The sequence below is a fragment of the Carassius gibelio genome, chromosome A18 (assembly GCF_023724105.1).
Source record: "Carassius gibelio isolate Cgi1373 ecotype wild population from Czech Republic chromosome A18, carGib1.2-hapl.c, whole genome shotgun sequence".
Lineage (NCBI taxonomy): Eukaryota > Metazoa > Chordata > Actinopteri > Cypriniformes > Cyprinidae > Carassius > Carassius gibelio.
This window is the reverse complement of record NC_068388.1, coordinates 3,831,017-3,852,588: the sequence shown is the minus strand read 5'-3', so window position 1 is coordinate 3,852,588 and position 21,572 is coordinate 3,831,017. Positions and strand designations below refer to the sequence as shown.

At 35.1% G+C, this 21,572-nt stretch overlaps 1 protein-coding gene across 1 annotated transcript; it reads right to left on the bottom strand.

Moving 5' to 3' along the window:
• Window positions 1-1,643: 1,643 nt before the first annotated feature.
• LOC127934737 (beta-1,4-N-acetylgalactosaminyltransferase 3) lies at window positions 1,644-20,771 on the bottom strand. The gene is made up of 20 exons (XM_052532308.1): window positions 20,421-20,771; window positions 16,888-16,946; window positions 14,289-14,363; window positions 13,613-13,708; window positions 12,541-12,631; window positions 12,329-12,429; window positions 12,172-12,239; window positions 11,140-11,218; window positions 11,009-11,075; window positions 10,068-10,211; window positions 8,992-9,101; window positions 8,781-8,881; window positions 7,684-7,751; window positions 5,974-7,342; window positions 4,750-5,003; window positions 4,475-4,628; window positions 4,270-4,342; window positions 3,975-4,128; window positions 3,601-3,727; window positions 1,644-2,737 (listed from the first exon to the last, which is right to left on the bottom strand). The coding sequence occupies exons 1-20, from the start codon at window positions 20,551-20,553 to the stop codon at window positions 2,629-2,631; spliced, it is 3,432 nt and encodes a 1,143-aa protein (XP_052388268.1). The 5' UTR covers window positions 20,554-20,771; the 3' UTR covers window positions 1,644-2,628.
• Between the last annotated feature and the right edge of the window lie 801 nt (window positions 20,772-21,572).

Sequence of the window (21,572 nt, the reverse complement as noted above, 5' to 3'; positions counted from 1 at the left end):
TTTATTCCTGTGATGCAAAGTTGTATTTTCAGCATCGTTAACTCATTGGTAGTCTCATGACTAACAGAAATTATTCTAATATGCTGATTTTTCTGCTCATAAAACATTTATTATCAAACAGTTGTGCTGGTTAATATTTTTATGGAAAACATGACACACTTTTTTTTCAAGATTCTTCTATGAATAGAAAGTTTAAAGTTGAAATATTATAAAGGTCTTTATGGTCACTTTTGATCCATTTAATGCATTATTTATTAAGAAAAGTATTTGTTAACGGATGTTTTTTTACATACTTTTTTTATGTAGACTATATCTATTCAATACCATGCAGTTATATATATGCTAATATTCCATTCTGAACATCCAAACAACACTGTTAATAGAGTCAGCTCCTTTAAATATGTTAAAGTTTAAACAATTGAGTGAGATAATGAGTGTCTATCTTTGTACTTTGCACTGACAATGTGGTGAGCTCAGCTGACTGTAGACCTGAGAATGCACGTATACACAACTCCAAATAAATGCAAGCCTTCACTAAATATAGCCCCACCTATGTATAAAATTAAAAGGCATTTGTAGAATTTAAACATGTTCAGATGGAAGCCAGAGCCTCCTGTTCTTATTTCAAACCTTCACAAGCTCATACCAACAGATGGAGAGTCCTCGTTTAACCTCGTAGATGCTCTGGAATTAGATGTGGTATTTAGATGCACGTTACATTTTGGTGGATTTATTCTCAATATAGTTTCAAAACACTATATGTGACCCTGGACAGGGTGTATTTTCAGCAATAGCCTAAAAATCATTGTATGGATCAAAATGATCTTTTTTTTATACCAAAAATCATTAGGATATTAAGTAAAGATCATGTTCCATGAAGATATTTTGTAAATTTCCTACCATAAATACTGTATATCCAAACTTAATTTTTGATTAGTAATAATATGCATTGCTAAGAACTTCATTTGGACAACTTTAAAGGTGATTTTCTCAGTATTAAGATTTTTTTTGCACCCTCAGATTCCAGATTTTCAAATAGTTATATCTCTGTCAAATATTGTCTGATCCTTATAAACCATACATCAATGGAAAGCTTATTTATTCAAAAAAATATTGACACTTAAGACTGGTTTTGTGGTCCAGGGTCACATATGCTAAATGGAGTGTCTTACTTAAAGTATACATAATAAAGGCCTTCTGAGATTACAGTTTATAAAGTTTAAATATGGATTTTTTTTTATTTTTTTTAACAAAGATGCATCGCTTCAGAAGGCCTTTATACATTTAGAAAGTCATAAATACCTAGGGTGACCATACTGGTCTTTATGGTCAAACTATTTTTCCATCATTACCTTCAGCAAGAATGAAAACCAAAGCCAAAACCTGGATGTTTTAGGCAATATAAAAAATCTGACCAGGATGTGTCTGGGAAAAAGAACATAGTATTATATACATAGGATGGCTTGAGGGTGAGAAAATCATTGGTGGGTGAAAGATCCTTTTAACGCAGCTTCGAAGCAGTTCAAGCATGAAAAGCATTTATATTTTGTTCAGAAGAAATGTACCTGCTTCCACTATAAACAAATCATTGACATTTGCAGTACTGGGAATCCTACTGCAGTACTGAGAAATGTTCTTCGAGGTCTGGTCCAGTTATTTATTACAGCAATGATGCACATTTACAAGCTGCTATTTCTGGAGTCTGGCACAACAGACGGATCAGCCTGAGAACAGAAGAATGATGAAGCTAACACGACCAAAGGAAGTACATTATTCTATGCTGCAGTCAGACAGTAAACTAATTCATAGATTCACTTAATGCTCATCAACAGGTGATGCTGATAGTGATCATAAAACAAATAAAACACACTGAAGAAACATTTTATTTTAAGGTTGTTAGTGTCGTGCATAATTGACTTAAAGGTCATTTTCATTTAGCTGGCAACTAAAATTTTGAAAAATAAATAAAAAACAACTTGATTTTAAGTAACATTACTAACTATCACATCTTCAATTCATTGCATTTTTTATAAATAAAAAAAAAACAAAAAAATAAATAATAATAAAACAAGTTCTTAACTTCTTTAGTATTTTGAGGGTGATAAATGACAGATGTGTTTTTGACAGGCTTTGTGAGATTGACTTGAAAACAACAGTATTTGTAACCTGAATTAATTTTCTTAGACAAACACGCTCTGTGAATATTGCACATTTCTTTGGTTTTGGCCACTGATTCTTTCAGTTCCTAAGAGGAAATTCTGCAAAGTCAAACCCTCACCCAAGACACCTACTGTACCTACCTGAATAAATACACTTTTTCTCAGTATATACATCTCATTGAATCCGTCAGAACAGGATACTCAGACAGTAGTGACTCAAGGCATATTGTTGACCTGAAGTGACGACAACAAAGTGATGCTGAAGCCATCAATAAGTTGCATCAGTTCCTTTAAGGTTTGTCTTTCTTGATTGCATAGCTATATTTGAGGTTTGGACGCTACAACCCAAACATAACAGGCGTCCTTGTCCCGAGTCTCTGTGTGTCCCCACTAAATGATCACCTCAAATTCACATCCAGAATGTCCTGAAGTTTAAAGTGCCACAGTAACCGTTGCTTAGCAGCCACTGTTACGTATTGTGCAGCATCTGGCGGTTCCACATGCCACGCTTTGAGTGAAAGTAATGGAAGAAGTTCCTCAGGTAGAGTCGCTCCACCTCCAGCCCCCCCTGAAGGATCCTTGAGACCACACAAAACAGAAAGCATTACTGATTATAGAGATTACAATTCTGGCAGACACAAAAAGCTGAATTATTTTCACGTTAAAGGCAATAGACAATATTGATATTCTAGACAAGGCAAGTTTATGTATATCTTTAGCACATTTCATACTATAAATGATGGTAATTCGAACCTTGGTGGTGACTTAACTAAAAATCGATCACTTTAAATGCTGCCAGTGAGCTTAGGAATCACGTCATAATGCAAAATGATACGGACTTTGAGATCAAGCTAGTAATAAGATGTAATTGTGTTAATAAAAAAAAAATCAATGTTTTAAAGATTAACTTGTATTAAAGCTGCAGTAGGTAACTTTTGTAAAAATATATTTTTTACATATATTTGTTAAACCTGTCATTATGTCCTGACAGTAGAATATGAGACAGATAATCTGTGAAAAAAAAATCAAGCTCCTCTGGCTCCTCCCAGTGGTGCTATTGCCATTCGCAGGAATACACCACTCCTGTTAAGAATCAACCAATCAGAGCTGCGGTCCGTAGCTTTGTTTGTGTTCAAAATGTAGAAAAATTTGTATAATAAGCGAGTACACCATGAATCCATTTTCCAAACCGTGTTTTTAGCTTGTCCTGAATCACTAGGGTGCACCTATAATAAGTGTTTATATTCGGACTATTTTAGATTGCTTCAGCGGAGTAACCCAGTACCTTTGTGATTCTTCATAGACATAAACAGAGAGAAGTAGTTCCGGCTACGATGTTCTTCCGCAAGACGCAAGCAGTTCTGTTTATTAACCGCTAGAGCGTCAAAATTTACCAACTGCAGCTTTAAGTGTGATATTAGTGTGTTGTCTCATGACTGACCGGTCCAGTAGTTCCCAGTCCTCTCCTCCCCAGCGGTCCGTGAATTCTTTAGTGTTCATGCCCCCGATGGAGTCTAGGTCTGACTTATAAATGCCCAGAAGTCCAAAGCCATTGACCTCCCAGTAACCTGCACATTTACAGCACAACTGTTTTCAACACTTGAATAAGAAGAAATGTTTCTTGTAGAGCCCTGCTTAAGGTTTAAGATTTAAGGGCCTTAAATCTAGACCATGCTGATGCTGGAAATTCCGATTTCATTCAAAAACAACCCCAATCTTTTGAATAACAGTGAAAGTGTTGATATACAGTAATCTGATTCTGTGTTGTATATGACAGTGTTGTTATCAGTTTATCTCGTGTTTGTTGGACTGTACCATCAGGTTCCAAAGGTGTAGCACCACAGTTCAGTCTCATGACTATCGGAGCAAAGGCCATGTGCCTCTCCACACAGTGTTTTCTCACAGTGTCGATGAAGCCAGGTGGAAAATGGATGTGCAGGTCACATAGAAACACAATACTGTGATCATCCTGAGAAAGAGACGGATATTTATAAGCTGCAATTAAGTGGCATCACCTCGCATTAGTCCTGCCTTCATTTTCACTGAAGATCATGGCATGTTTCGAACAAGTTTTAGAAATTCACGTCATGCGTCTGCGTCTTAAACTTACAGTAATGAGGTCTATTCCTGCCTGCAGTCCTGCTGATCTCTCAAAGTTTCCACTTAACCGGAGGTATTGATACCTGAAACGGAGGACACACAATAGAAAGCAAGAAATAAATATGATAGCTATAGAAGCATGAGATGACATAATGTGCCATATGACCATGAAATCTAACTCTACCAAGCGTGTATGTATAAACTGGTAAATGTACCTGGGTAAATACGAGTTTTGTAGTGCTTGTTCTATGTTCATATCAGTGCTTTCATAGTCAGTAATGATGACATTGAAGTTCTGATCTCCCGTGGTGCGGTATATCTCCTCCATGTCTGAAATAAACTGCTGCACCCAACGTGCCTGGTTCTTCACTGCAGACATACAAACACAGACACAAGATACTTCATGAAGCACACAAAGAAACATGCCCAAGTCCCTTCCTTCACCAGGGTTAGTCAGAAAGCGTCTTGAATAAAGCTTCAGTTCAGTTACCTGGGATGATGAAGTGGACAGTAGCAGCTGGGTTCCAGTAGAAGCTATATGGATTGCAAAGCATTGGTTCTTCCCCCTGAGCCTTTTGTTTTTTGTGAGAACCCCAGACTTCAGTTCTTTTGACATAGATGTACTGAACCAGGCGCAGGTGGCGTCCCGAAGCCTCCAACAATTCCAGTTCCAGAAGATATCTACTGCCACGACTGTAATCAGGCTTCTTCTCAATGTTCACAATACGCTTTAGAGAGAACTGCCTACACACACACACACACACACACCAATTAGTGTCAGAGATTAATTAAAATGTTCAGAATGGCATATTACTATACTATAAATACCATTTTTACTGTGCACAGATTTTCCGTATTTATGCAAAACCACAGGACCAGAGCATATTGTGTGACATACTCTAATCTAAAATACAATGCACTTCTAATTTCCATTATTATGGTGAATGAACTGAAAATACTATTAACTAATATTTTTGCCAAATGATCAGACACATGACGCATACAATGTAAAATTATATAAAATAAAAATAAAATAATATAAAAAATAAAATATTGCATACATAATTCACAATTTTGGGTCGCTAAGTTTCTTTATGTTTTTGAAAGAAGTCTCTTATGCTCACCACCGCTGAATTTATTTGATACAGAAAAATAGTAATATTATGAAATATTATTAAAATTTTAAATACCCATCATCTACTGAAATACATTTTGAAATGTCATTTATTCCTGAGATGTAAAGCTGAATTTTCAGCATCGTTCCTCCAGTGTCACATGATCTTTAGAAATCATTCTAATATGCTGATTTGCTGCTCAAGAAACATTTCTGATTATAATCCATAATGAGAACAATTATGCTGCTTAATATTTTTGTGGAAACCATAATATGTTTATTTTTCAGAACTCTTTTAGGAATATAAAGTCTAGAAAAAGATGACTGTCGCTTTGATCAGTTTAATGTATCCTTACGGAATAAAAGTATTAATTTATTCTGTTCTTTCCTTTTTGAACAAAGTAACTCATATTAAGAAGTTCCTCTTTTGATGCAGGTTTCACATACATTTTTTTAATAAAATCACATGCAGTAATCTGTATAAGCTGTTTATAACACAGTATGCTAGAACTGCATTCCAAATAAAACTCAGAGTCTCGTTTTGCACACTGCAGAACTGATTGAATTTTAGATTCATTATAATTGTAACAGTCGGCCTACCTTGGATATTTCTTGTTTAGTTTCTTCATGAAAGCTTCCACTACAGGCAATGCTTCTGATTCCTCAAGCAGCAGGCTTCCAGACACATTACACTTCAGATCGATCCAGTCGGAGCGCAAGGCGTGCAGATCTAGGGGTTTAGCCTGGAACGTCTGACACCACTTGACTTCCACGTCATACACAGCCCTGTTTGTGAGATCATAGTCTTCGTCCTCTGAGAAACCCTGATTCACCCAAGCATCGTCTTCATCTCCTCCGTCTCCGTCCTCTTCTAGATGTATGGGATTATCATCATTCACATGACCCCAGTGACGGTTATATTCTTTGTTAGATGGAGCTGCGATGACCGATGCCTTATGTTCATTGGTCTCATCATGAGCTACATTTTCGTGCTTGATGATAATTTTGTCGTCATCTTCTACAGCATTTTCAGGGTTGTCCTTCAAAACATGCACGGCTTCATCTGCTTTATGTTTTGGGTGTTTGAGCCTCTTAATCGGTAACCCTTTGTCTTCATCCCCATGCAAGGAAGGCCGTTCATCTTTAACCTCATCTAATGTGTTCTTGGGTGCCCTGTCCTCATGATCTCCAAGATAGACTTTCCGATTATCCATCCGATTCACAAGATCATGACGTTCCTTCTGGACCTCATCAAAAATGGCTTTGTTGGTCACTGATCTTTGCTTCATCTGGTTTGCATCTCGTATGTCCTCCATGGGAATATTTCTGTCTCTGACTGCCACAAGATTTGGATTTCCATCACTACTATTGCTGTATTTGGCTTTATGCAGATGGAGCTCAATTTTATCATCCGGATTGAGCGAATGGTCCACTTTTTGTTTAACCTTTGACCTCAAACGTTTTCTCTGAGCTGGTCCTGGATTCTGCTGGTCAGGTATCTTCTCCATGACGTTATTCTGAAAACGCTGTGAGTCTTTTTCTTTTCCCTGGTCATAGTTCTTTACCTCTGAAGGTGGGTTTTGGAGGTAGTGTTGGTCCTGTTGGTTTTGTTCAGGAGGTCTCCTTTTCTTCTTCTTTCTTGGTTGCTGTTGTGGTTCCTCTGGGTGGTTCTGTGGTTGTCCAGGTGGTTTTGGGATTTCCTTAGGTTGGCTGTCTTGGTCTATCTGTTGAAATCTGTTGTTTAGGTCACTGCCTTCCCTCTTTTTTCTGATTTTGCCATGTTTCTGGACAGAAAACAGATTGCGGCGTCTCTTCATTGTATAATCATCAAACTCGTCTCCATAATCCTGGAGAACATTGTTCCTCTCCATAGCTTTAATTTGCTTCCTCTCCTCAAACTTTCCAGCATTCTGAAAGCCCTCATCTTCATTACTGCCCAGATTCATGGCTCTTCCTAGCATGCCGTCTCCTACAGAAAGACAAAGACAATAAATGTGGAATGAACAAGCACTTCCTGAACAAGTTCTGAACCATCAAGCTGATGCATGTTTTAATACAATCAACAAAATTGACCATATTTTAATAAATTTACCTGATCTTACAGCACACAATTGTGATAATACACTTTCATAATATGTAACATTATACATTATTAATAAGATAATAATATTTGTTTTCAAATTTTCACAAAATTAAGCCCTGCTCATTATTTACAACAAAATATTTCTGTTGCATTAAGGAAGTTAAATGGAATGTGAATGTTGTCTTTAAATTTAAATACAACACAAAAGCATTCATAATCTGCTGTACCTTTATATTTGATGACTAACTCCTCATTTTCAGGCAAATCCAGTTTTATGTAGTTTGAGAAGCCGTATCTAAAAAGAGAGATGATTTGATCTGATATCATAATGCACAAGGTGCACCAAAGGTCTTATTCAAATTTTTTGTGCATATCCAATTGGAATCCGATTTAAATGTTTGACCGTCCACACTGTTTATCTCTGTTCAGATTAGATCTGTATTGGTTTCTATAGCAATGACGTTGCGTTGGTTTGCATTTGCCAAAAACAACAATAATAGCAATACAGATTGCAATACGGATGTTGTGTTACATCGTGACAACATGTTGCAGTCGTGCTGGATTACATTGCATCTAATGAGGCAGAAAACCCAAATAGTTGCATAGACTTTCTGTCTTGTTTCTGCAAAGACATTATGCATGTTTTTTGACAAACAACATCTGACCCGTTTACATTTTATGTGCTGTAAGTAAGAAGGCAAAAAATCTATGGTAAATCTGATCTGAGCGTTCAGACTGAAACGGATTTCCAGAAATGCTGTTTGAATAGGATTTCAAACCAAACAACATATAAATGTAGCTTGAAACAGATTTCTAAACATCAGATTTCAGGTGATTTTTTTGTCGTTCAGACTTGCTAAATATGATCAGATTCCATTCGGATATGCACAATAAAATCGGATTTGGACTGACAGTCGGAACAAGCCTAAAGAGAACTTCAAAACATAAAAAAAAAAAAAAAAAGATATGGTCAAAATGTTTTTTTTTTTGTTTAATAAAGAAATGAATCCTTTGATTCAGCAAGGAAGCATTAAATTGATCCAATATGACATTTATATCAAATTATGTTCAAATAAAGCAGCATATTATAGACATCATGTGACTAAAGACTGTTCAGCAAGTTCAGCTTTGCATCACAGGAATAAATGAGATTTCAAAATACATTCAAATAGAAAACAGCTATTTTAATTGTATTAATATTTCACAATACCATTGTTTTTACAAAATTTTTAATCAAATAAATGCAGCCTTGGTGAGCATAAGAGACTTTTGAAAAAGGTACCAGCCCCAGCCACATGAACGGTAGTGTCCTGTATTTGTCTACCTTTCCAGATAATCCGGATCCACACGGTAGAAACATTTGTTATCGTTCTCCATGTGTGTGAGCCGTGTGTAGTCATTAGGATACACGTACGTCAGGTGCACCTGCATCAGATTAGAGTGATCCAGATCATGCAAGCATAGGCACAACACACTCCGCTTTATAAAGGGATGCAATAAAAAAAAAAATATTATCTCAGTGTGTGAGCACTTACAAACTGCAGGCCCTGGTAGCGCATTAAACGATATCCCTTTATGCTATAGCTGGGGTTATAGATACAGTCAGGTAAAACTCCCTGCAAACGCGCCCTGTCCAATAATGGAACTACATGTACAAATACATACAAAGACAAAAAACATTACACTTCATTGCTATTATTATTATTATATGACAATAACAACAACATGCACAGCTAAATACATTAATACTAAACTGTCTTCATTCTACAAACTGAAGCATCTTATGCAGTGGTTCTTTGTTTTTAAGTGACTTGTATTATTACTTATATTAGTATTATTGTTTTTATTGAAGAACACATGAATACAGTTCTTAAAATTTGTGAAATCACTAAATGGATAGTGGTTAATTTAAAGTAGTGTAATTATTAGTAAGATTCCTAGTTTCTGTTAATAAAAAGAAGTTTGAATGTCATGATTGCAGCAGAAATAACACAAATATTATATAGAACATGGAGTAGGGGGTGACCATAGGATATGGTGTTGGATAACAAGGCCCTTGAGTCACTATGCCACACGGTGGCACTATATTCATGTTCTGTTTGCATACATTACAATGTTTTAAGAAGTGCTTGTACACTTGCACATGCAACTTTAAGATTTTTTGTAGATTTTGTCTGAAAGTCAATACATCACAAAACTAGCCAGACCCCAAAATAATAAGTCAGGGAAATAATAACAAGAAGTGCAGATGATTTAGTATTTATTATAATAGAACTCTCATCATCTGCCAGAGCCACTTAATTCAAAAAATCTATATTTCCTCACTCTCATTTTTCAAACCTTTATACATATATTCTGTGTACGGTTATATTATGTATACAATGTCCATGTTGGACTGTTAGATATGGTCACCATGAACCATCAATGTATTAAAAGAGTTGTGTAAATATTCTTTACTTTTACTTCCACTGAAAAACATCTGCATGTGGGTTTGGAACGAGTTAAGTTCAGTGTCTAATAGCTGAGAATATCTGCATTGTTGGCATATTATGTTTCTTTAGATTAAGAAAAGGGTGTTGAATAAATAAGAGTTTGTGTCTGAATTTCTCACCCTGATGAAACGAGTCACGTGGGTCTGCTCTCAGCATGTCTGCTCCGTGGGGCGGAGTCTGAGATGACCTCTGGAGCGGAGTCACATGACTGCCAATGGTCTGAGGAATGTGATTGACATCTGCTGCCTTCAGTGAGGATTCATCTGTGCACACACACACAGACGTTTGGAAAGCACACCATACCATACTAATTAGTATGTAGACTGTTCAAAGTTTAGACTTGATAAAAATGTAACATTTCTGAGAACACATTTTTTTTTTATGTTAAATATTATATGAAAAATTAACTTTTCAAACATTCAGATTCTTCAGTTTTCATTTTAAATTTAGTATTAATTTAATTTTATAATGCGGTTTTGTCATTTATATAATTTTTAAAAATATACTTTATTTAGCTTTCATATATATATATATATATATATTTATTTATTTATTTTTTCAGTTACTTGCCAAGGCAATATTTCAAATTTTATTATTTTTTTTACAAATTTTTACAAATTATATAATATTTCAAGTTTTTCATTTAATACTAAAATTATTTAATTTCAGCTGTTTTTAAATTAACGAAAATGATACTTAATACTTAATAAAATAAATAATAATAAATTAATAATAATTAAAAAAAACGAATTTTAGTTTTAGTTAACTAACTAATGCAAACACATATTATATAGCAGGCTAAAGTCACAAAAACCCAGATTCTCACTAGAAATACATAAATAAACATTAACACAGAAATGAAGGCAAAGGCCTGTATTGACACTTCAGCTGAAGCAATAAGATGACAACACACACACAATTTGTACAGTGGCGACTACCCTGTCATTAGTTCTCTTTCAGGGCGGGTGTGCGGACAGGAGCAGCTATTCCAGGCTTTCTAACACTACCCTGACATTTCTGCAACCACATCCCAAAATAACACACACACACACTCACTCACTGGTGTAGAGGGAGATGAACTTGGAATCAATGATTGAAAATCCATTCCAGATCTGCTTGAGTTGCCACTGTAAGTAAAGACAGACAGTGTCATAACAGTGTCCAACAAACCCCTTCAGTAAACACACTCACCGCAACCTCCACATGGTCCGTTCCTTTATCGTTTTGTTTGTGGATAAGCTCAAAGAAATATTTATTGTTCTTTTGCAGACTGTAAAACACAAACACACAAAGTGAAATTTTACCACTTTGACATGAACACCATTAAATCTTTGAAACTTTTTTTAAATAAAGCATCTATTGCAACTCAAAAGTTTTACATTGAAAGATAACATGAAATTGACTATTTACTATTTATAAATTAATAATTTAAATATATTTTTTTATTCAAAATATTTTTTTTCTTTTAAAAATAACTTTTTAATGTCTTGTAAAGTTGCTGTCTTGATATGCTTTATCACAAACACAAGACACATCGGAATAAAAAAAAATTCTAATTTTAACTAATACAATTAGGAAATGGGAAATAAAGAAATACATTAACTATTCTAATAAAAAAAATCAAATATTAATTTTTTTATTTTATATATGATATTAAAAACTATAACATATTATACTAAAATAATGTCATTTGATTGATAAATAAACAAGGAATGATTAAAATAAAATAAAACAAAACTGTCATGTAATGTTTTCCCAGTTAAAGGGATAGTTCATACAATTACAAAAATGAAAAAAATATTTTTTTTTGAAGAATTTGTAGTAGCCACTGACTTTCATGGTATATTTTTCCATACTATACTCAATTGTTACACAAATTCTTCAGAATATCTTAATTGTGTTCAACAGGAGAAAGAAACTAACACAACTTATGGGTGAATAAATGATGACAGAACTTTCTTTTTTTCTGAACTATCCCTTTAAATCAAGTGATTTAATTTTCTAAAGCAATAAGAAAAGACAAATGCATATAACAATTACTAAAACTGATGTACATCTATGCTTCCATTCTAAACACATCCAGTATGATATACTTTAATAATATATTGTACTACATTAGCATTGTAATAATTTTAATAAAAATGAGTCCCAACTAAAGTGGTTTTGTAACTTTCTCATACTAATAATATCAGATTATGAAACACAAACAGAGCATTCACTTACGGAATGAGATCTGATATCTGACTGGCGTATTTCCCATATTCCCCTGGGGCGGTCCATTCTCTGCCTGTCTAAAAATCGAGGAATCACAAAATTAAGTGTACGCATTTCACGCATCTGCATGAAAGTAATTGTAAAGTTGACACTCCGTCTCACAAACCTTTCCAACATACGCGCGGAGCTTCAGATTGTCTGGATTCTCATCATCACTGAGCCAAAACTCACTGTTATCATCAGACGCCACTGCAAACAGGAAGTCACCTGCCAAACGAGGAGGAGGGTTAACAGCGGGACAATGGCACACAGTCTGAACGTGTGTGTGTGTGTGTGTGTGTGTGTGTGTGAGAGAGGGAGAGAGAGAGTAAGACAGACCATCAGTATAAGGATGTATGTATCCAAATATCCTAAGTCCATAATTGGTCCAGTGGGGCGACACAGCAAGCTTCTTCACAGTTGTACGATTCTACAGAGATAAAAACATATCAAATACAACGCAAACAAATGTAATGCTGCAAGAAATGTATGCTGTTAACAGTGTAGTTATTTTTGCTCATTGAAATAAGGCTGAAATAAAAAATGTCAATGAACTGACACAAAATAAGCTTAATTTGAAGTACTAAAATGACTAAAAATAAAAAAATAAAAATAAAAGCAGCTAATTCAAAATATTAATAACAGTACATGAATAATACTAAGGTAGTTTGTTAACATGCTTGATCTTATTATAGTAGGAATATTTAGATAAATGCTGTTGTTTGCTAGTACTTTTCTGATTCCCATATACAGCCTAGGTCTATTCTAACAGTATTTAGACTAAATGTATCTAAATGTAAAATTAAATTTATGCATTTAGCAGACGCTTTTATCCAAAGCGACTTACAGTGCATTCAGGCAATCTGTTTACATTTATTAAAATAAAAAGCATGTATATACGTCAGAAAAAAAAGGTTCTGTCAATTTTTTTCCGAAATGTCCTCAAATCTAAGACGTGGACTAAAAGACATTAAACCCATTTCAATTTTTTTTTTTTTTTTTAAATGTCCCAAATGCAAAAATACAGTAAAAACAGTCATATTGTGAAATATTATTACAAATTAAAATAACGTTTTTCTATTTTTATACATTTCAAAATGTAATTTATTCCTGTGATTACTAAGCTAATTTGTTTTTGCAGTCATTACTCCAGTCATATGATCCTCCAGAAATCATCCTAATATGCCGATTTGTAAACATTTCTTATACCAATGCTAGAAACAGCTTAATAATTCTATAAAAACCTAGATACATACACTGTAAATGTCCTGACTACCACTTTTGGTCAGTTTAATGCATACTTGCTGAATAAAAGTATTAATGTGATTAAAAGAAAATATTACTGACCCCAAACATTTGAATTTTAGTGTATATATGGCAGATATGTCATCTGTACAGATATAACACCTACGTGAGGATATAGTGGATAATGTAGATTCTTCCGTAGTTGATCTATAGATGAACCACACCAGTCCTCAAAGACGTGTAGATTCGCCATTCCTTTATACTGCGGCAAACATACAACACACAAATAGATAGAAATGAACACGTTTTTATATTCCAATATTCTATACAATTAAAAGATACAAGTTTACATTTCGCACTTGTGGGGTAAGACACATTAAAATACGGTTAGTAATGTCATGTTTTCTATAGTGCTGAAGTCATTCTGAGGCACTTTTAATTACCAGCAAACAAACAAAATGAACATAAATGTAGCGCTCATGTGTCATGTTTAAAATAGTGCAGGGACACCAGAGACACACACAGAGTCCTGCTAAATTTAACAAGACACAAAAACTCTTGCTGAAGACACACAGAAAGAGCCGTGGGCGACATACTCATGTGGCTTAATACCATCATCTTTACAGCGTGTGCACATTAACAGATCATGCATACAGAACTCTGAGTGACAGAAATATTACACACTACTACACTAATAAAGAAAGTACCAAAAATACCATGGTATTGGTTTTTTGTGCACATACCAAGCAAATTCTATGTGCCATAGCAATACCATTAAACCTGGTATACCATTATGATAATACTATCCATGTGTGTTTCTGTCCTTGTGGCCATATCATTACCTCCACCCTCCAGGTCTGTTGAGTGTTTTTTGGTGTCCAGGTGTCTTTATCATGATTATCGTCAGCGATGTGAGCCTGTGACACACACACAAAATACCCTTTTTGTTCGTGCTTCTGCATTCCAGCAGCATTTTGGATTTCGTTTGTGTTTCAAATCAACTCTGCAACTACCTTGACAAAATTGTTTTGCATTATATTTTTATCCTTGCAGTATATACATTTTCTGCATGCATGGAATACTAGAATGACCTACTACATTTGCCAAAATTGGCAATATACAACCAGAGAATGTTACATAGAATACCAAATCCCACAATGCAAAGTACTTAAAGGAACAGTTCACTCAAAAATTAGAATTTTCTAAAAGCTTACTCACCTTCTGATTGTCCAAGATGTAGATGAGTTGGTTTCTTCATTGGAACAGATTTGGAGAAATGTAGCATTGCATCACTTGTTTACCAGACAGAACCCATACAGTGAATGGGTGCCGTCAAATAGTCCAGACAGCTGATAAAAACATCCACAAGTAATGCAAAAAGTAAACTGTTCGAACATTAAAACCCACTGAAATATTTGTTTAGAACTGTTTTGGACAGTATTCACTTCTGTGCATATTTCTCTCCTGATTCAGACGAGGCAATCTTTCACTGTAGAAAGCAATATTACAGATAGGGGACTCACATTTATCCTGACGGTTTAAATAAAAAAAAATTATTGATGGATTTGTTTCTTACAAACATGCAACTTTTCACTTCACATGATGGATAACTGCTGGACTGGAGCGGTGTGGATTACTTGTGGATTATTGTGATGTTTTTATCAGCTGTTTGGACTCCTCTGACGGCACATATTCACTGCAGTGCATCTATTGTTAAGCAAGTGATGGAATGCTAAATTTCTCCAAATCTGTTCCGATAAAGAAACAAACTCATAAACATCTTGGATAGACTAGGGATGAGTACATTTTCAGCAAATTATTTCTTTATCCTCACAATTCATTTTGAAATAAACGAGAAAAAAAATGTCAGCCATGACAAATATTTTTCATGACACAATATATTTAACCTATTTACCTAAGAGTCCTGTTTAAAAAAAAAAAAAAAAAACTGATTTTAAAAAATTAAAATCATTTTACAAACCAAAAAAGTTGGGACACATTGTGAAGAAAAACAGAATGCAATGATGTGGACGTGACACATTTCAATATGTTATTCAGAATACAACATATATGACATTTCAATTTTTTAAACTGAGAAACTGTATAATTTTAAGGGGAAAATAAGTTGATTTTAAATTTAATGGCATCAACACATCTCAAAAATGTAGGGACAAGGCCATGTTTACCACTGTGTGGCATCCCCTCTTCTTTTTATAACAAAATTTCTGCAAACATCTGGGGACTGAGGAGACCAGTTGCTCAAGTTTAGGAATAGGAATGTTGTCCCATTCTTGTCTAATACAGGCTTCTAGTTGCTCTTAGGTGTTCTTTGTCTTTCTCTTTATGATGCACCAAATGTTTTCTAGGGGTGAAAGACCTGGACTGCAGGCTGGCCATTTCAGTACCCGGATCCTTCTTCTACGCAGCCATGATGTTGTAAGCTGCCCATGCCACACACACTCATGCAACCCCATACCATCAGAGATGCAGGCTTCTGAACTGAGCACTTATAACAACTTGGGTTGTCCTTGTCTTCTTTAATCCGGATGATATGGCATCCCAGTTTTCCAAAAATAACTTCAAATTTGGATTCGTCTGACCACAGAACAGTTTTCCACTTTGCCACAGTCCATTTTAAATGAGCCTTGGCCCAGAGAATCATGTTTAGATATGGCTTCTTTTTTAACCTATAGAGTTTTAGCCGACAATGGCGAATGAGACGGTGGATTGTGTTCACCGACAATGTTTTCTGGAAGTATTCCTGAGCCCATGTTGTGATTTCCATTACAGTAGCATTCCTGTTTGTGATGCAATGCTGTCTAAGGGCCCAAAGATCACGGGCATCCAGTATGAACCCTTACGCACAGAGATTGTTCCAGATTCTCTGAATATTTGGATGATATTTTGCACTGTAAATGATGATAACTTCAAACTCTTTGCAATTTTTCTCTGAAAAACTCCTTTCTGATATTGCTTCACTATTTTTCACCACAGAATTGGGAGAATTGGTGATCCTCTGCCCATCTTGACTTCTTAGAGACACTGCCACTCTGAAAGGCTCTTTTTATACCCAATCATGTTGCCAGTTCACCTAATAAGTTGAAAATTGTTCCTCCAGCTGTTCCTTAAATGTACATTTAACTTTTCCGGCCTCTTATTGCTGCCTGTCCTAACTTTTTTGGAATGTGTAGCTCTCATGAAATCCAAAATGAGCCAATATTTGGCATGACATTTCAAAATGTCTCACTTTCAACATTTGATATGTTATCTATATTTTATTGTGAATAAAATATAAGTTTATGAGATTTGTAAATTATTCCATTCCTTTTTACTCACAATTTGTACAGTGTCCCAACTTTTTTGGAATCGGGTTTGTAATTCTAAGACTATAACTGGTCTCCGTTAATGAAACATGAAACAAAAGGAAGTGTGAGTTATTACCACATGTCGAGCAGCAGCAGCTTTTTTCCAAGCAGCGCTTTCACTGTGGACGGTTACACCTTGAAAGAGAAGAAGAGGAAATATTTAGTCAAGTAAATAAATTAATTACATCTGACCGACCACGTGTGTGTGTGTGTTTGATCCAGGACACTGACATTAGGTTGCCATTGTTGGTTTAGGATTTCTCCAGATAGACTGAAACTGATTCCATGCTCACATAAATCTTTAATAGGAAGGAAAGCATTAACTTAGACACTGTCAATCACACCAAACACACTTGCAATCTCATCCCTAATTAAATTAAATTAGCAACACATCTGTCCATGTACACTACATGCTTAGGACACACATTGTTTTTAATAAAGTCAGTTATGATTGCTAGCTAACCCTGACCCCAGGTCTAAAAAGAAACTTTTTGCATTTTAAGAAACAAAAAGCATTCTTCATTTATAAATATTTTTTTTTTTATCAAAGCAGAATATTTGTCAGATTTACCAAGCTTTTAAGGACAATTTTGTTCCCTAAATATGGCTAAACACATGTGATGTTTAATTAGCGATTTGTTGTTTTTAAACAGCATTGAACAAAAGCCTGTTTCTGCCTCAGAATAAAAACACCTCAAAATTTGCTAATTTTTTTTTCTTCACAACTCTGAGATCTCACAGAATCAAACCTTTCTTTTCACAATTTTGTGGTGGAGACATCCTGCTCAACAGGGAAAAAGTATATCAGAATTTGACAAACAGAAGATGCATGCACACAATACATACACAAGAACTTTCTAGTATATTTGCACGTTAGGTCTCTTCAAAAATGTACAGGAAACGTCAAGATGCGCATCGGGAGGTGAAGCCAACACACTCCCTGCAAAAATACATGTGTGTGTTTGTGTGTACAGAGGAGTTCAAGTGTGCTTAACTTAACACGTTGATGCTATAGCAACAATAAGCACAGGAAATGACGCCTCCAGTGCAGTATGGGAGAAAGGGGGGGGGCTCCAAATACTCATATTTGTGGTAGTATTTGCACTAGACCACTTGTCTGTGCTTACATGATGTATTTCCTGTATTTGGCCTAAGTGTTCAAGTGGTGAAGACCACAAGTGTGTGTAGAACTTTTCATTATCCGAATAAACACACTTATACTGTTGCAAAATATGCAAGTGTTTACAGATTTGTATTTTGATTTATATATTTAATGCGCATTTAAATAATAATGATCATATTTTGTGCATCTTGTCAGTGAACAACAGCTCTGCGCAGTAAATGCTGTTCCATGTGAAAGTACACACGTGATGGAGATTTACCGCTGATTACAAACCGGCTTTACTGACAAGATGCACATTAAATATCGCATGTGATTTATCGTGCAGCCATAAACATCAGCTTGATAAATACATGCAGATTCACAGAGGAATGGCATGCGTGTGAATTCATGGCCAGCGGACTCACAAGAGTGACTCACAGTGATGCCATGTGCAGATCAAACATTCACTTCTGGATTTCTTTATAAATGCAGAAGGAATTTCACTCACAAGGCAGTGTAAGTTTACTATTCAAGTCCAGGTGGTGTGACATTGGTGCTGCTTCTTTGACCTGATACTGACCTCAAACAAGCTGTCAAAAGTCTTCTGCAGGTCAGAGCTCACCAGACATCTCTCAAGTTTCCTCAATCACATAAGCTTCTCTTTGTGCAGCCTTTGCAAAACGGGGCCAATGAGAAAACATAACTGAAAATTGCTATATGTATCAAGGTCCCTGAGTCAGCAGAAAAAAAAGAAAAGCAGAGGAGACGGCGTGAGTCACTCTGGGACCCTGACTCAGAGCTGGTGTAAAGAAACTAGCTAGACCGGCCGGGCAGAAACAACCAGCCTGATGTTCTTGTGTCTGCATGCAAAATGACCATATCCGTGTTCACATCAACGCAGTGTATTCTGTCATTGCACTTAAGTCAATGTTCTGTAGTGTTTGCATGTTGTATTGTATATTGTATCACATTGTGTGTAATAATAATGGAAGCACTTCACCATGAAAAACACTTCTTAAAGGAACAGTTCACACAAAACCCTCAGTCCATCCAAGATTTGTTTGTTTCTTCATCAAAACAAATTTGGACAAATTTAGCATTACATCTGCTACTCAATAATGGATCCTCTGTAGTGAATGGGTGCCGTCAGAACAGTCCAAACAACTGATAAAAACATCACAATAATCCACAAGGAATCCACACCACTCCAGTCCATCAGTTAATGTCTTGAAAAGCAAAAAGCTGCATGTTATGGTAGAAAAGGGATTTGTTTCTTTCAAACACTTCTGCTCTTCACAAGACATTAACTCATGGACTGGTGTGGATTATGGTGATGTTTTAATCAGCTGTTTGTACTCTCATTCTGATGGCACCCATTCACTGCAGAGGATGTATTGAGGCACTACATTTCTCCAAATCTGTGGAATTTAATTAATAGAACGGACTAGAAGTAAATGTTAAAAATGTGGAATGTAGTGAGTAAAATAGGGACACAATTAGAAATGGAATGTATGCTGAATGTAATAAATTATAAAACAATGGATACATCTAGAAATTAAATTGCATTTGGTAGTACAATGGAATATTACAAGAATTAGATAGAGTGGAATGTAATTAAAAACCGGAATCCTATTAGAAGTTGGTTTAATTAACTGTAAATGTATTTTTTTTTAAGATAATGGAATGAATGAAACTGTTAGAATAAAATAAAAAAGGACAATGGAATGGAATTAATAATGTAATACTGATAATATTCGTTTAAATTCATTAAGTAAGCATTAAAGGATTTTAAATGCATGATGTGGAGGCCAAGAACCAACAGTGGCCTCAGCGAAGTGCATTAAATCCTTTAACGCACGACAAACTGTTGATTTTTTTGTCTGTTTTCTGTTTTTCCTTGATTAATCATAATCGAGTATTCACACAGTCCATGGAATAATATTAGTTAATACACCAGGTATCACTAACTAATAATGAACAATACTTTTACAGCATTAAATATTTAATTAAAGGTTCTGTTAAATTCTTCACATTAACACATTGTTCAAATTGTATAAATTAACACTGGTTTAAAAAAGTAGACATTAAGAAAAGTTAACATTAATAAGTTGTCAAAATTTGTGAGTTGAAGAAAATCTAGTAATTAAATCATGAAAATGCCAAATTAAAAATAAGTGTAAAAAAAAAAAAAAGTTAAATACAAAATAAAACATTAAAAAAGATGACATTTTGTTTGTGACCATTAACCGAAATCAGAAAAGAGTAAAAGTTTAGATCAAGATTTTGTCAGATATGTTCGGCTGACAGAAAGTTTGGGAATCTTGACCTAGTCCAATAAATGCTGTATAAATGTTGTTCATGCTCCATTCGTGATGCATGGTCTATTAAATAAGGTTAATAAATTGACCCTTATTTTAAAGCATCACATAACTTGTTAGCACTAACCATTAGCATAACGAATGTATCAGTGAGCACCAATAAGTGTCAGGGCGTCAGATGTCACTCACCAGTGCCGCTCCAGTCGCTCGTGGCCATAAACTCCAGATAAGCCGCCAGTAACGCCACCGTCAGCACCGCCCCGAACACAATGTATCTGCCGTTGCGCTTAAATTTCCGCACGGGGAAAAAGTTGAGCATCATCTTCAAGTGCTTCAGGCTCCGTGTAGTTCACACAAGTTGAAAACCGCTGTAAAGATCATCGACACACGCTTTCCCGGTTTCAAACCAGGTGGGAAAAGTCTACGTCTCTTCTCCGGTTCTCATTTCCTTCTCTGTGATTCAGCGCCTGCAAGAGTCCCTCACACATCAGTGCGCGCACAGGTTGAGGAGACCACGCCCTCTGTTTGACGTCACTGCTCCTGAACAGGTAACAAAAGGTAAATACAAGACTACTATATATGGAGCAATATACCAAGCTATTTCATCTTCAGTGAACAACAAAGCTCTTAAGACGGTAAATCTGTGCTGTCTTTTTCATTTGTTTAGTTAAAAAATACGATGTAGGCCTATTTGTCGAGATGTAGTAGCTATTTTTATTTTTATTTTGTGTCATTTATTTATTATAATTGGTATATAATGTATATGCATGCATAGCTTTTGTGATGCTTTGGCAATAAAACATTACATTAATAATAAAAAAAATGTATTAACATAAAAACACCCATTTACAGAAGTGTTTATTTTTTTTGACAATTTGCAAAACAAATGTTTGTGTGTGTCTGTATGTGTGTGTCATTAGCACAATATACAAAATAAGTTATTAAATATTTAAATCGATATATTTAACACCCACACCCACACACACACACAGAGAGAGAGAGTTATCATAAAATTGTATTGGAAAGGACTTATAAATATAATAATAAAATAACTTAACATATCGATATATCGATATTGATATCTTTATATAAATAGATAGATAGATAGATAGATAGATAGATAGATAGATAGATAGATAGATAGATTAAAAAAACTAGTATGGAGGACAAAGGAAAGCGTTTGGATGTGTTGTAGGGCAGCTGATCTGGACAAACCTGTATGTCCTGTTATACTTTTGCTGCAGGTTGTTTTGCATGCAGGTTTATTCATCTTCAGTGTCAGTGGCGTTTCCAGCAGATGTGGCATGGGCCTAACATTTTAACAAGAGAAATGAAAGAAAG